The 16,417-nt window shown below is 38.8% G+C and overlaps 1 protein-coding gene across 1 annotated transcript in view; it reads left to right on the top strand.

Annotated features, from left to right (window-relative positions):
* Positions 1-16,417, top strand: part of LOC141908801 (uncharacterized) — a 59,925-nt gene that overhangs the window by 30,319 nt on the left and 13,189 nt on the right. Inside the window, exons 3-6 of the mRNA XM_074799010.1 lie at positions 7,371-7,521; positions 8,411-8,617; positions 12,779-12,968; positions 13,595-14,403. Of these exons, the coding sequence (XP_074655111.1) occupies positions 7,371-7,521; positions 8,411-8,617; positions 12,779-12,968; positions 13,595-14,403 (1,357 nt within the window). The remainder of the gene's footprint in view (positions 1-7,370; positions 7,522-8,410; positions 8,618-12,778; positions 12,969-13,594; positions 14,404-16,417) is intronic.

The following is a 16,417-nucleotide window of genomic DNA, read 5'->3' as shown; positions in this document are numbered from 1 at the left end:
CGAAAATTCGTAAGGACTTGAATATTTGCTACGACCACAGAACTGGATCCTGAGAATGTTAAAGGTAGCAGGCAGAGTTTGACAGGAGCGCAAACAAATGAAAATGGCAGATTGTATCCATGCTGCCAAAACAGGAGCCTGGAAAATTTTGAAATTTCAATGATTTTCATACCATTTCTAGACACTTGAGGGACATCTAAGAAAGAATATAAGCTAAATCTTGCGCTGCTGTCTTATTAGTTCTGGATGGAAGAAATGCCCTGAAAGATTTTGCCATTGTAACAAGAGAAATCCCACAATAAATTCAGCCAAATGAAAATTCTATATTAGAATGATATATATATATATTACGAGCAACGTTTCGGGTAAATGCTATTAGCATATATCATTTTATTAGAGAAGTTTTCATTTTCGGCTGAATTTATTGTTGGATTTCTCTCGTTATTCATCATACACGGATAAAGTGTTTCTTGTTGACTCATTTGTCATTGTATTTTCCTAAGGGCGCGGAAAATTGCATCGTGAGCACGTGCTCCTCATGCTCCCGTCTGGATCTACCCCTGGGTAGTGGTGGTACTTACTGGTACCACAATGGTGCTGGTGCCACAGTGTATGGTCTGTTTGTGGTGCTGTGTTTATATCGTCTGCTCTCCGGGTATTCGATTGTTATTGTTATTTCCAACCCAATTATTCCAATTCAATGTCTCCTGAAATTTTAATGCTATCAATGATTCATCAAATTACCGGCACCGATAGATATCCCGGCGGCTAAAACGCCGCCAAGTGCGAGTGAGGGCTTGTTCTAAATTGGGAACAATCAAATGAGATCGGTCGCTGTAGTTTTGATTATCTGGTGATGAAAAATTAATTATTCAAAGAAATTGATCTCGAGGAAATGTTATTATCTACATAGTATATTGATACATATACCTGAATTTCGACTGACGAAGCTTTCATGGCTCGGGCATATTCAGAAAACAGGTTGTTTCAGGTTGATATGTCATAGATTTGACTGTGTCAGATCTATATTCACAGTTCCGTATCTATGAGTTAATTACTAACAGGTATCAGTTAAACCACTCACTTTATACTAAACAATGCTCAAAGCAAAGTGGGTCGTTTCCGGAATCGGCAATAATTTGACCTGTGATAAAATGGGCTTGGGCCTGGGACGACGACGTTTTGGGTCTGGCCAAATTGGTACGGGCCCATTTGGCACCCGTGTGATCATTGTTCCAGGCCAAGAATGTTCATACGGTCGTAGCGTTAATTTCCACTCTGGAATCAGAACTATAGATCTGGCATCAACACCGTCGTGTTTTGTGGCGTGTGATCAGTTCTAGATTGAAAAATTTTCTTCCTTCATTGGAGATTATCAAACCTTGTTTAATACCCACAAATATTTATTTACCGGTCTGGTTCCAGAGCCTAACGAGATTGATTTCAATGCGTTTGCTCAAAGAAAATCAAAGGTTGATTGGAGCTACTCGGTGGGCTGAACGATTGAAAACTGTGGAATCTAAAGAAGCTGCTTCAAATGAAATCGGAAGATGCTGCAACTTGTTCAAGATTCTAAAGCTCATCAGCGGGCTGAAAAGTAGCGGCACCTGATCTTCAATCTGGTTGTTCAGACGTTCAACATTTGTCAATGAATAATTTCTACGACTCTGTAATGAGTAATACGTATATCGTCGTCATCGGCGTCAATGAGTTTCCACTTTTGAAAAAAGGACCGAATTTCGATTAATTTCCTTCCAATCATTAACGTGGTCTTTATAGAGTGAAATCATGTGCACGAGCAGACGCACGACGCACGACGACGGCCGTTATTTTCATTACAACCAAAGAAACGTTTTATACAATTTCCTGTATAATTTTCTGCGCTCTCTCGCAATTCGTAAAGCTGCTTGTGTGCGTACATTACCTCTCTCTCTCCTCTCTTTCTCCTCTCTCTCTCTCAGTCGGTCCAGCAATAGCCACAAATGAACTAAATCGATCAAGCATCTGCTTTGATTTTTCATCTTCGATTAATGCTTGTTTCTGTTTATGCTCGTCGCACTCAGTTCATGTATTATTGAATATTCAGTAACCAGCTCCCTCCTCCTTCCTCCTCATCCCCTCCATCCTCCTCCCTCCATCCTCATCCCCCTCCTTCCTCCCTCCCTCCTAACATATCTCCTCCCCTATTATTCTCATATCCCGACACCCTCTTTTTTTCCTTATACTCTCCACTCCCTTTCTCCTTCCCTCCGTTAATTTTTAGTACACTTCATTCTCACTATCCTTGCACTCTATCCACTCCCTTATTTCCATCCCTTCCCCCACTCTCTATTTCCTCCTCTTCTCATCCTACTCTGCGGAAACTACATTGCAAAAATAAAATCTGGTTAAATTTGATTTTGGCGGAAAAAAACGAGACTATTCATAGAAGTTGACGGTGACACCTGAACAGTGTAGACACACAGTCTTAAACTGCACTCAGTTTTCTACCTAGAACATTTTATAGTCTTAATCCGAATTGATGGCTGGATTTTGCGTTATAAAACAACAACTATAAGCTGATATTGTTTAAATCCTCGTTGTTACGGGTAACACACGTCAGCGAGGCATGTCGTGTATTAAAGTTTTTATCTACAGTTTTCTAGTAATCGGCTCTAGCTCTATGGAGCGTGAGCGTGCGGCTGTTCTTAAAGTCATCTACACGAATATTAGCTCATTTCAATTCCATTGCCGATCTAATGACTTAAGACCAGTCTAAGCTCATTTTGGCTCCATAACCAATCAAACAACTTGAAACCAGTCTAAAATCATTTTGGTTCTATGACCAATCAAACAACTTAAGACTAGTCTAAGCTCATTTTGGTTCTATAACCAATCTAACAACTTGAAACCAGTCTAAAATCATTTTGGTTCTATGACCAATCAAACAACTTAAGACCAGTCTAAGCTCATTTTGGTTCTATAACCAATCTAACAACTTGAAACCAGTCTAAAATCATTTTGGTTCTATGACCAATCAAACAACTTAAGACCAGTCTAAGCTCATTTTGGTTCTATAACCAACAATCAAACAACTTAAGACCAGTCTAAGCAGCTCATTTTGGTTCTATAACCAACAATCAAACAACTTAAGACCAGTCTAAGCTCATTTTGGTTCTATAACCAATAATCAAACAACTCAAGACGAGTCTAAGCTCATTTTGGTTCTATAACCAACAATCAAACAACTTAAGACCAGTCTAAGCAGCTCATTTTGGTTCTATAACCAACAATCAAACAACTTAAGACCAGTCTAAGCTCATTTTGGTTCTATAACCAACAATCAAACAACTTAAGACCAGTCTAAGCTCATTTTGGTTCTATAACCAACAATCAAACAACTTAAGACCAGTCTAAGCTCATTTTGGTTCTATAACCAACAATCAAACAACTTAAGACCAGTCTAAGCTCATTTTGGTTCTATAACCAACAATCAAACAACTCAAGACGAGTCTAAGCTCATTTTGGTTCTATAACCAACAATCAAACAACTTAAGACCAGTCTAAGCTCATTTTGGTTCTATAACCAACAATCAAACAACTTAAGACCAGTCTAGCTCATTTTGGTTCTATAACCAACAATCAAACAACTTAAGACGAGTCTAAGCTCATTTTGGTTCTATAACCAACAATCAAACAACTTAAGACGAGTCTAAGCTCATTTTGGTTCTATAACCAACAATCTAACAACTTAAGACCAGTCTAGCTCATTTTGGTTCTATAACCAACAATCAAACAACTTAAGACCAGTCTAAGCTCATTTTGGTTCTATAACCAACAATCAAACAACTTAAGACCAGTCTAGCTCATTTTGGTTCTATAACCAACAATCAAACAACTTAAGACGAGTCTAAGCTCATTTTGGTTCTATAACCAACAATCAAACAACTTAAGACGAGTCTAAGCTCATTTTGGTTCTATAACCAACAATCTAACAACTTAAGACGAGTCTAAGCTCATTTTGGTTCTATAACCAACAATCTAACAACTTAAGACCAGTCTAGCTCATTTTGGTTCTATAACCAACAATCAAACAACTTAAGACCAGTCTAAGCTCATTTTGGTTCTATAACCAACAATCAAACAACTTAAGACCAGTCTAAGCTCATTTTGGTTCTATAACCAACAATCAAACAACTTAAGACCAGTCTAGCTCATTTTGGTTCTATAAGCAATCTAACAACTTGAAAGCAGTCTAAAATCATTTTGGTTCTATAGCCAAACTAATTTCCAATCTAGCTCATTTTGGTTCTATAACCAATCTAAAAACCTGAACCTGAACCATAGATTTAAGACAATGATTGTTTTGACTAGGTGAGGATTATAGAGCAGAACGAACACGTCTGCTCTGATTGTTGAAATTAATTTATTCGCTAGTCGTCACTGCTGACGATGATGATGATGATGGTGATGATGATGGTGATGATATAACTCTTACCGATTCATTCAATATTTCGTCGGCAAAAAGCGTATCAATTAATTTATGAACGTTTTCCACAGCAACTCGGTGTTAATGATCTGTGAGGTCAAGGTCGTTGGATATGATGTCAAAGCCATTTTTCATCATGAAATGTGATGATTATTCTGATGAGTTGTGACAACTAGATATTGTTTTTTATCCTCTCCGCGTCCATACTCTTCCCGGTATCATTCACTCTTTCTACTTTCTCTGCTCTTCATATTCACCTTTCACATCCATCTCTCCCTGTTACTCTGACTCTTCTTTCCTGTCTCCCTCTCTCTTCTCTCTTTTCCTCTTTCTCCTCTCACCATTTTTTTAGATTTGTTCGTCATAAATAGATGTATTCGCAACGGATAGTTTTGGTGTTTTTTTGTTGTTGTTTTTTTTAGAAAACAACTCAGATTCTTAATTAAAATGGAACGTCATTATAACGAACTTCGGGGGACCGTTATAACTAGGTCCCACTCTGCACCTGATAGTATTTCTTTTGACAAAAAAAAGGTTTCTTTCATACTAAGAAAAAAAATCATATCATACAAGTAAAGACAGACCACAGTACACACACATGTAATACTATATAGAATTGATGTTCGGCCATATTTAGTATTAGAGATCGTAAGAGAAATTTTTCCCATACAACGTTATTTCAATAGGAGCTGTCAATCAAACGACTACATGAATAACTTATCATACTGTTTTTGAATAATGACGCACACACCTGACGTGCATGATTCAATTCAATATGCATAATTTCGCGCGGCGCGGGCGGCCGAGCTGTTTTTCAGCTGAATGTTTCAATGAAGTCCCCCCCCCCCCCCCGTCTGCTGAGAGAGTTTTCAGTCTTCGGTCTCGTCGTCGTCGTTGTTAAGGCATATACAAAAAATGTAAAGAAATGAGAGAAAACAACCCGACTCTTTACTCGGCTATTCAAAGAGCTAGATTTTTACAATTGAATAAATGTTAAAAGTAATCATTTTTTCATAAAAATAGTAAGCGTACATTATAACGCATAAATTAACCCCTCCGTACTCAGAAATTGAAGCGAACTGTTTTATAAATTTTGTTTCATTCATTTTCTTGTCGTGAGGATTTTATTCCTGTAAAATGTTTTGCGTTTGAAGTTATTAAGCTCTGAGACTGGTGTAGGCTTGTGGTTTTGTCTGAAATGTCATCCCTGATTTTCGAGCCCAGTTTTTCGTGAAAAATTCTAAACAAAATGGTATCAGTTACTTCATGTTTTTGATGATCGCAGCGATTAGAAGTGCAGCACTTTGAGCTTTAACATTTTCTTGAAACCAGGTCTGGATTCTCTATGGATTAAACCATCTATTCAAATGATGGAGAAAGGAAATTTCTAGAAGCCTATCTTGAATTTGTTTAAGTAGACTCCCTGACACCGTAAAGGGCTCTAGTTTCAGTAAAAGATTTAATATCTCTTTGAGGAAAGAAACCCAATCTTCACAAAAAAACTCCCATACTCTGTCGTGAATTCCTACTCTGTCGTAGATTCCTATAAGCCTTTGGCCCAGGCCAAATTAGCACTGATCAGGCCCGAATCAAATTTGGCCTGTACCTAATTGGAGAGCGTGTTCACACGTAAACCACTCACCCAATACTTAACAATTCTTATACGAAGTGAGTCATTTCTAGAACCTGTAGCAATTCACACGCAATCATTTCACCTGTGCTAAATTTGACCAGGGCCTGGTCCGATATTTTTGGTCATGCCAAACGGCACAAACCAAACAGGCACAGGCCCATTTGCACGAGTTGTTCCCGCATAAATTGGCAAAAGTTGTCCAATGATCGCGGCTCTATTCTTGATACAAGACTCACAATCTCTGCAAAAGACTTTCAATCACCGTAGTGTGCCTAGGAGTCCCATCCAGTCTCTCCAATATCTACTAACATTCATTTGCATCAACCTCACAATAATAACGAAACAAACCCTGCATATAATGATAATAATGAGACCGAGTTGATTGTTTCCGGGACTAGAATGATACCAGGAATAGCTGAAATATACCGTGGCAAAGCAATAAAACTGAATTTATGATCGGCAATGTGTGGTTAACGTTAGGCTTTGAAGTGAAATCAATGGTTGGAATCTCTTTGATGTTTGTTTCTCATTGTCATTTCACCTTCCGTATGTTTATCCTCCTCCGTCTTCGGTGGCCTCTCTCTAGGTGATAAATTTTTACTTTGTATATCGTCACTTTTGATGGTCATTTTTTTCTTCAAATTTCTCCCATCTGGGACCTGGCCTCTAAACCGGGATATCCGGCAATATATGCCTTTTTATGAAAAAGGTCCGATGGCACTTACAGAAGTTTAATTTGTGTATATTATTAATTGATGATTTATTAATATCATTAAATCAATGATGTAATGATATTTATTTGTTAATTGATCGATATTTAATGTAATGATTTTTATATATTTCTTCGGAAGACTGACTATCTAGCGAACTTGGTGCATCTTTGCTTGCCTGCCATACGTGGAATCCTTGATTGCCACAGTACCACATTGCGGGTATCCTATCGGTTGAATCCTGAGTCAGATCTGAACTCATAACTTTAAAACTTGGTCCAGTTGTATTGAACTGAACAGAGAAATGAAGAAATTGTCTCTTATTTCACTGTGAATCCTGTGCAAAGAATTGCGTCAAATGGAAGTTGAATGTCAAATATTGCTGGTTGATTTTGGTTGATTCTACATTTTCTGATGAACCTGAACGTACCATCACATAGCATTAGTTTCAATTTGTGAACGTTTATGAGATCCGGGATTTAGAGTAATCAACTTTTCAACGGAGGTTAAAAGCTATTTCGTAGCCACGAAGTCTGAATATTTACGCTTTTAATTACAGGCTGAGTTGAGGGAGGCGAGGAAGATCAAGGAGCTGGAATTAAGGAGCAAGCAAGATCCGCAAGAAATGTACGATTTGCGAAAGAAATTTCTAGAAACGGCGAAGAAATATTTTGGCGTTCCATATAAACGTAAATACTGGTCTGAAGAAGGTAATAATTGATACAATCAGGACCCTAGGGGGGGGGGGTGGTACACTATGAGATGTAGAATAGTTGATAAGAACCCAAAATTTAAAAGATTAACAATTGGTCTCTGAAGAAATCTTGGTCTCTAAGTCTTGTTGCGAAATATGTTGTGTTTGAAATCTTCGAAATTTTATATAGTATTGTGGGTCTTATAGTAATTAATTGAAAATAAACTAATTTAGTCAAATTTACCCAAAACTGCAGGACTGCACAGCAAATGTTTGATATTCTTTTGAGACTAATAGTAGTTGATATTATTTCGATTTCATGTCCTACGTGCTTGTGAAATATTTGCCTGACTATGAATAAGTTTAGGTTATCTAGGCATGTCAGTGACATCTTTTTAGAATAAAGGAAGTACATTTAACTCTTGACCTTTGTTGGAAATGTATCCGTTTATATTAGCATTTCGGCCCACTTTACTCGGTTACAGAATTAGTTTGGATATTGATATCTAATGTTGAATACTTTCTGATCAATGGGTTCCTCTCCAGTGTTGAGTTAGATCTGAATCAAAATCATCAATGATTTGTGGTCAAAAAGTGATGATTCGACTTTAAAACATTCTGAAGAACTTGTCACATCCCAAAAGGGCACTTTGATGTCCCAAAAAGGCAATATTAAGAGCACTCCCGCAATGAAATTCATCGATTTTTAGTTTACTAACAAAACAAAAGGGGCACCCAAAAATTTTGATGGACTGTACAAGCCCTAAAAGTCACCCTGGATCAGCCTCTGTCTTAGTCCTGATTGGGCCGCAGAATGAAATGAGAACTTGTCCAAAGTATCCGTATGTTTCATCAAAGCTGTCATTCTTAAACGTATGATATTGAATGTATGTATTTTTTTGTAGATGCGGAATACAATTCTCCAAAGTTTCTAGATTGTTGCGGTCTTGTTCGTCAGATAATGCGTGACCTACAGAAAGATTTCGGATTTCGGCTGGGACCGTGGAACCAGGCTTACATGTACGATCTCTTACCTATAGACGTCCAACGAGAACAAGATATGAAGCCCGGTGACCTAGTTTTCATCTCGGGAATTTATCATAATAAGAAATGTACGTAAGACCCACGATGATGAACGTTTTCTCAACCTCCACAAACAGTTGTAAATTATTTCCGGTCATTTTGTGTTAGAATCATTCTGCATGTTCAGAATATGATCAATTTAAAAAAATTTTCTTGAGGTAGGACTCCGTAATCCACTTAAAAGGCTATGCACGTATGGCGCGCTAGCTTGCTTAATGTTTAAGAAGTTTTGGGCCCCTATTCTAAATTCCTGGATCCGTTCCTGCTCTCTCTCTCTCTCTATGTTTTGACAGTAGATACCTATCTATGAAGTGTGGCCATTTAGTTCAAGAAATAGCAGTAGATTCTGCCGCCTAATTCGTGTGGAATTCAACTATCTCAATAATCTCAGTATTAAGCATTCGTAAAGCTGTTCAGGAGAACAGAACATTTTTACATCGTTTGTGTCGGTGATTCCTGATTTCCGGTTCATGGTTAAAAATTGATTGAACTCGTGAAATTCTCCGTTGGTAAAACGTTATCGGAGTATCAGAGTCTGAATAAATGACAACGACATCGACACACATAAACATCGCTTACAGCTATGATGATTACGTTGCTGCTTGTGCTATGTATCTGCTATACTGGATGGATATATCAGAGGTCCATCTCTCTCTCCCTCTCTGACTCTCTTCCTCTCTCTCTGTCTCCTCTCTCCCCCTCTTTCTCTCTGTCTTGTGCTATGTATCTGCTATACTGGATGGATATATCAGAGGTCCATCTCTCTCTCCCTCTCTGACTCTCTTCCTCTCTCTCTGTCTCCTCTCTCCCCCTCTTTCTCTCTGTCTTGTGCTATGTATCTGCTATACTGGATGGATATATCAGAGGTCCATCTCTCTCTCCCTCTCTCTCTGTCTCTCTTCCTCTCTCTCCCCCTCTCTCTCTCTGTCTGTCGATCTCTCTGTCTCTCTTCCTCTCTCTCTGTCTCTCTTCCTCTCTCTCCCCGTCTCTCTCTCTCTGTCTCTCTCTCCCTCTCTTGTCTGTACTCTGTATATGTGAATGAACTGGTATTCCTAGCTGCACGCTGTAGGAAGATGCCTGATTACTGATTGATTGGTGGCAATTCAATTTTCTGCGTTTATTTTCACCTCGGAACATGTCCAGAGGTCTTACTTTAGTCGAACGGCTTGAATTTCTACTCGATGTACACAAGAGCCTGCAGGAGTCTGGAGCTAGGAGCGACGTGTAGAACATGTGAAATCAATGAGAAGGGATCAGATATTATATTCCCGACAGATAAAGAAACACTTTAAAGCAGAACCATTCATACCAAATCGATACCTATATAACTATTGTAGGTCAACATGGTATCCATCTATTATTTGACCCAGTTTAAGAGTTTAAGAATTCCATATTTGGGCAACTATAATCGGGATTAAAATGCTTGACCTTAAAGCGTACACTTAAAGATTATTGAGGGGAAGGTGTGAGTCCTTCCTGGATTGCTGAAGAAAGGTATCCGAGAAAATGATGTACGATAAGCCTCACAGAGGTTCAACTCTATCCGACCATGTTGAAGAGGTGATAATATAAACCTATTGTATATTTTTGATGGTTTGAACTTTGAGAAGGTTAGTTTTACCTGCGGTCGGTCGATGGGACAGTGACCATCTGCGTTCATAGGTACATCCATAATTAAACAATGTAAAGAGACTGAATGAATTCAGTGGCCGTCTCCCGGCAACTCCCGGCGCTCATCTTCATCGTAATTGTCGTCGGATGTTTTGAAATGTCCCGTGAATTTTTGACACGAGGGAAAGAATAAAACAGTCGGTGGTCATATCTACAATCGAACCTCCGTCATCGAGGCCCCAACCCTTTTCTCCGTATGGTGATTACGCGATTAGGTCTTCGCCGGGATAAAAGTTTTTATAAATTTATTCATGAATTTAATCGGATTTGCTTTCGTCGTGCGGAGACTCGTCGACTATTATTTCTAGAAATTGACGTTGTGTCGTCGTTGTTACACTTTTATTATCGGAAATCTCGCGTTAATAAACTATGCATTAATGTCTGTTTCATATTATTTGCATTCTCGGAATCGAGTCTGGTTCCAAGTTTTATGGATTTTTGTAGATATTTCTACCTAACACAACAATCGCCTGAGAGATGGTTACCTGAAACATCATGACTACTGTCTGGAAGTGCGCAGAGTCCACTGTCAAAATCATATTATAAACCAACTGGAGAAGGGGTCCGAAGTCAATTTAAGAACTGAACTGGATCCATAAACTAATTAAACTCCAATAATAATTGAGAACTCTGGGTCCAGAGACAAATCTAACCCATACAACTGTGAAACTGACTTCAGAGCCAAATTGAACCCACACAACTGTGGAACTGGGTTCAGAGTCAAATTCCACCCACAGAACTGTGGAACTGAGTCCGCAAATTCAATGCACGTATTCGTGTGGAACTGTGTTCAGAAAGGAATTCATCTAAATGTGGAACTGGCTTCTCAAACTTATACAACTCTATCGTTGAAGATAGTAAATGAAGCACAGATGATGAATGAAGGTTTCGAGGGGATTTTCCAGCTTTGTAGTTGATATGTGGTAAAACTGTGTGGTTAGTTGTGTGGTTTATAAACATGTGTAGTAAATGAACTACGGACTCTTTCTCTCTCGTATAGAATGCACTCATTTCACCTCTAAATCATTGTAGTAATAAATTCAGTTTTACTCGGTTCACGTATTTGAAAGCCTTTTAGCGTTCAAAAGATGGATGTCGGCGAATGAATGGTCGAGTAGTTGTAGAATCATTATTTCTAAAAGCTGATGAATCTGAACCAGACATTATTGAGAATTGTCAAATTTATGTACTGGGGAAGGGGAATACTGTTGGTCTTTACTTCAGAGTTTTTAGGATGAAGGTGTATAGTCTGTATGCTGGATGCACTGGAGGATATGCAACCCAAATACATACAAAGTGTTAGCATTGTATTAGTAGTGGTTAAAAAATGTATTAGTTCACCTATCTAGTTTATTCAATACAATAGGTCACACAATAAACAATGATTATTGACATTAGACCTACACATAGTTATAAGAGTGGCTGATCTAATCCAGCATTCTCTCATTGAAGTGAGAAAAAAATCTTCATATCCTGTATTCAATGTGAACCGAATAAAGCGACACAAGAGAAAAAAATTAATCAATGATTTATTTAAAGCTGACTCCACTGGGCTTTGTCTCGGAGTTCACCAGTTACGTGGGTCTTATTTGAAACTAGACCCAGTTTCACAGTTGTGTCGATTTCTATTGTCTCTGAACCCAGTTCCACAATTGTGAGGATTTCCATAGATTTGGTTTTGATTTCATCTATCAAATGTTCTGTGAAATCTCGACCTCATCTGACTGTGTCCGGGACCTGTAAAACAGTGTGTTGAAGGATAAACTTTTTAAACATGAAGCATTTTCTTTATTTCATGTTAAAGAACGTTAACTATTCAGTGTACGCAGAGCGAGATAATGTAGGAAAACTGCCTCAGATAAAACACTGTAGTTTCCTGTTGTGAAAATAGCATGCACGCGATTCTACAATGAAATACTTGGACTTAAATAACTCATAGACGCAGATTATGATTGACAGTTCGGTTAAAAAAGATTGCGTAGATATCGTGCTGGTTTGAATGTCTGCCATTCAGCTGTTTTTCAAGCCCCCAAGAATGATGGATTAGTTAGTCGAAATGCCACTGACGGCAGCACTGTCTAGTTCAAATCGAGAATTGTACATTTACTAATTGTAAAATGTATTTAGACATATACTACCTTGTGAAAATCAATTTCCTCATACCACTAATTGTAGTCAGGATAGATAAATTATATTGTATCTATCTATATGCTAGTTGGTAAAACAACATCCCTGGGGCCACTCAATTCTCCTCCATATTAAGATATTCAAAGGTCATTCCAGACTCTTTTCAAACCCAGGGGATAGTTTCGCAAAGCAAAATTATGATTAGTTATTTATGTAACCTTCACAACCTTCAATGACTTCAACAATTGTTATTTGGTTGTAATTCGGTTTGAGAAGCCGACCCCTGGTGTCTTTGTGTTATTAGTTTTTGCCTCGCTCTGAACGACCCTCGGAGATATTGAGTTCATTGGGAAAACATTAGAAATTAGGAAATTTTTTCTCATCTATTTCAGCGAAGAAACAGCGTCACAACATGGTTCACGTCGAGATCTGGGCGGGTGACGGTATAAAAACGATCGGCGCCCGGTGGCAGAAGGGAAAAGTACAAGTTTTCGATAGTTATAAGTTCAAGGCTACGGCGTATCATTCGTGCAAATATCACTTCAAATCTATTGATACTTGGTTGATGGGTATTTGCAAAAGGTGAGTGAAAGATAGTAATAGTTCCTGATATCCCCCTAAAACCACTATCGAGTCTCCACAGAGTGCTGTGGATCTAGTTAACCATGGCCTCATTACCCCGACAAATACCCTTATTTCAGACCCTGCCCTTCGAATATTCCTAGATCCGCCTCCATCTGCCTCTGTACCTAAACAAGCTCAAAAACTTGCAGGGTGGCGCCACTTACCTGGATATAAGGGAAAAACCAGGGAATTTCTTTTCTATAAAAAGACAGGGAAAGCCAAAAATCAGGAAAAGTTCAGGGAAATTTGTTGAGATCGCTAGATCGGGTGTAAAATCAAACAGTTTACGTCTATGTCTTTTGTATTTGACTGTGTTAATTGATTAGATTCTTAACAGATCAAATCAGGGAAAACAATGTACATGTCTGGGAATAGTCAAATAAAAGTGGCCACCCTGAGGGGGGGAACCCATGCTTGTCGCATGGCTTCTTTCTTTCCCCCGAAGAAAAACAACATTTTTTCGGACCCTGCCCTTCCAGTTCCCCGTGATAAGACAAGCTAGAAAAAAATGGTTTTTGCAATAAAGATTTTCCTGAATAACTTTGCTGATGATTCTGAATATTCAAGACGATTCTAAATTTCAGTTATTGCCCGACACATCCGTGGAAAAAATCGAAATTCAAGAAACCTCCGTCGTCCAGGTCGATATTCGCTTTGAGCGACGATGAAAGCGAGGATGATGCGTTAGATGCCGGCGACACTGACGATGAATTAGTGAAATCACACGACGCCGATGAACTCGCCGAAAAACGTCGACAAGCTTACGAATCATTGAAATCGAATCGGCAAATCGACGAATCGGCGATAGATTCGATCGCCGCGTCCGGTTTCGGTTTAAACGCCGAGATGACGTCTGAGCCGAGTTTCATCTTGTATTTGCCAGAAGATGGCGCCGCTTCAACTCCTGAAGGTTGCAAACGATCTGAAGACGACGATGAAAATCTGGAAATCGAAGTTCTGGAAAAACTGAACGTAATGGAAAGTTCAGATGATGACGACGAGGATGAAAAGGAGGAAATCGTAATTAAAGACGAAGCGACGCTCGCGACCGATTACGGAGCAAAACCTCGACTGACGACTCTGGAGTCGACTCCGATTTCATCCGGGAACGCCGCTCATAATGATACAGCTCCGTCGGATGTTCAGGAGGGTGAACTGGTCGGCGGCTGTAATCAGGAGAAACCAACGAGTTGTTTAATATCTCCTGCTCAGAGTGACAACTCATCGTCGCCGCTGAAAGGAGCAGGAGATTCACAGAGTAACGCGAAGAGTTCGTCTGCTGCTCCTAAAACAAATACAACCGCTAAACACCAACAACAGAAACACAGAACGAAATCACCGGTTAAAACAATCAACCAAACTCGCTCTGATTGCAAGTTAGATGATAAATCATGTAAGTGTCTCCTCTCGCTGATCCCACTTTCAAAAAAGCTTACGATACTCCAGGGTTTGTTCCAAGGGGGAAGTCAGGTTAGGATTAGTTGATGATGATACGATAACACAGTTCTGTAAGTCACATATTTTCACCGTACCGGTGCTCCACAATTGTATATTGATAATGACAATTTGATTTGAATGTCAAATTTCATTCATAACTGTAGAACTGGGTTGGGATTTAAATCTTCTGATAGTTGACCCCAGCTCCGTGATTGTTGGTTATAGATAAACCCTTATTATAGGATTGAAGTAAGTTCATTTCAAATGTTGAACCTCTAAATCGTAACTAAATTTGGGAATTTTGGAAGTCCAAATCTGTTTTTAATGACTCGAACAATAATCTTTGAATTGATATGGTCTGACTGAGAACTCAGATTTCATCATCGTCATCAGTTTCATCAGAATATCAATAATTTCAATAGACAGATTGAAGTTATCGTAGAAACATCAAATTGCTTTTAAACTTCGATTCATTTTGACTCAACTTTCTCAGTAATTCACAAAGTTTGCTGTATAATTATTGAATTAATCAGTTTGTGCAATGTAGCTGCATTCATGTTTTTATATAATTCATATATTTCTCTATCAACAGGGGGAGGGGGCTAGTGGGGGGGGGGGGGGGTTAGAGGGGCTGCATTCATTCATTCTTTATTCTTTAGCATATAACATTGTGGCTGCTGAAGTAGCAAAGATTTTGGTCTCCGAAAAAATGTATTCCGCTATTTTTTCAAATTAGATGAACTTGCTAGTTAGCGGTGATAATCATTATAAGCATTGATAGAATTGTCATCATATTTTTAGAGGGGTAGCAGATATCTTATAAGGGATGACTAATTTTCAGAGGGGTGGATGTAAAAGTGAAAGGGATGGCCGCACCTCTAAAACTGTCGGCAAAGATACATAGAGGTTTTGCTGTAATTGACTCAAATGTTTGTTTGGTTGGCCGAATGGATACCTAAATTTCTATAAAACGTTAAATATCGTGCTAGGTCGTAGTCACAGAGCGATCATTGATATCGGTGCCGCATTAGTTCGAATGTTTAAATTGAGTTGTATATCTGGTTGCTATTGGTAGCAGCAGACGCAGTTGAATCGCGGTATTGTTGTCACCGGCAGACGACGACGACTACGACGAATGTAAACAATGATCTCTACGTCAATAAACCACGCCGGGTTTTTTTGGGCGCGAATGAAATTTCGTATTCAAACGTCGGGTGTATTCCACTAACAGCCGAGCGCGAGCGACGACGACGACGTTTTTGTGTTGTAATTTCCGACAGTGATGAAATTTTTTTAAATGATTCTCGCCGTAAGGTTTTGTTTGGTTAGTAGCGTTTATCGACGCGCGGTTGCAGTGTTTTAGCCGCTTCAGGGGATGAAATCTACGAACAATTTCATGAAAATTATGATAAGTTTTTTTTACCGTTTTACCTTTATTTGTATAATGTAACTTTCTTTTCCCCGCCCCGAGAGTTTCATTTCGTATCCCCTCAGATTCATAGGCCTCTATTTAGAAGAAGCGTTATCTCCATTATATCCAGTTTCCTCACCCTCACATGTAACTAAAACCTCCCCGGGGTCGGTTGTATAGATGTGACTTCAAGTCAAAACTGATTTTAAGTTGTGAAATTTGTCTCAGTCTGCTCTTATGCTGTAAGAGCAGTTACTCTTATGATTGGCCAAAAGCTAACGTAGTCTAAGACTGGTCTTCAATCTAAGCCATAACAGTGCAACAGGGCCCACATTTTCAAAGAGTAGATTAGCGCACAGAAAGTTGATCCGGTGTTTATTTATTGGGGACACTGAAATATATCGCGATTAGCACTGATTACAAACAGGCTTTTTACGCATAATGATCTCAATCCTATTGAATCTATATGTTAAATCCACTCTGCCAGTTCGGCGTGTATATATATATATATATATATATATATATATATAAATTCATAGCCTAATAAATCCTATTATCT

Source organism: Tubulanus polymorphus, chromosome 7, assembly GCF_964204645.1.
Source record: "Tubulanus polymorphus chromosome 7, tnTubPoly1.2, whole genome shotgun sequence".
Taxonomy (NCBI): Eukaryota; Metazoa; Nemertea; class Palaeonemertea; order Tubulaniformes; family Tubulanidae; genus Tubulanus; species Tubulanus polymorphus.
The sequence above is the reverse complement of the archived record's forward strand: the minus strand, read 5'-3'. Positions and strand labels throughout refer to the sequence as shown.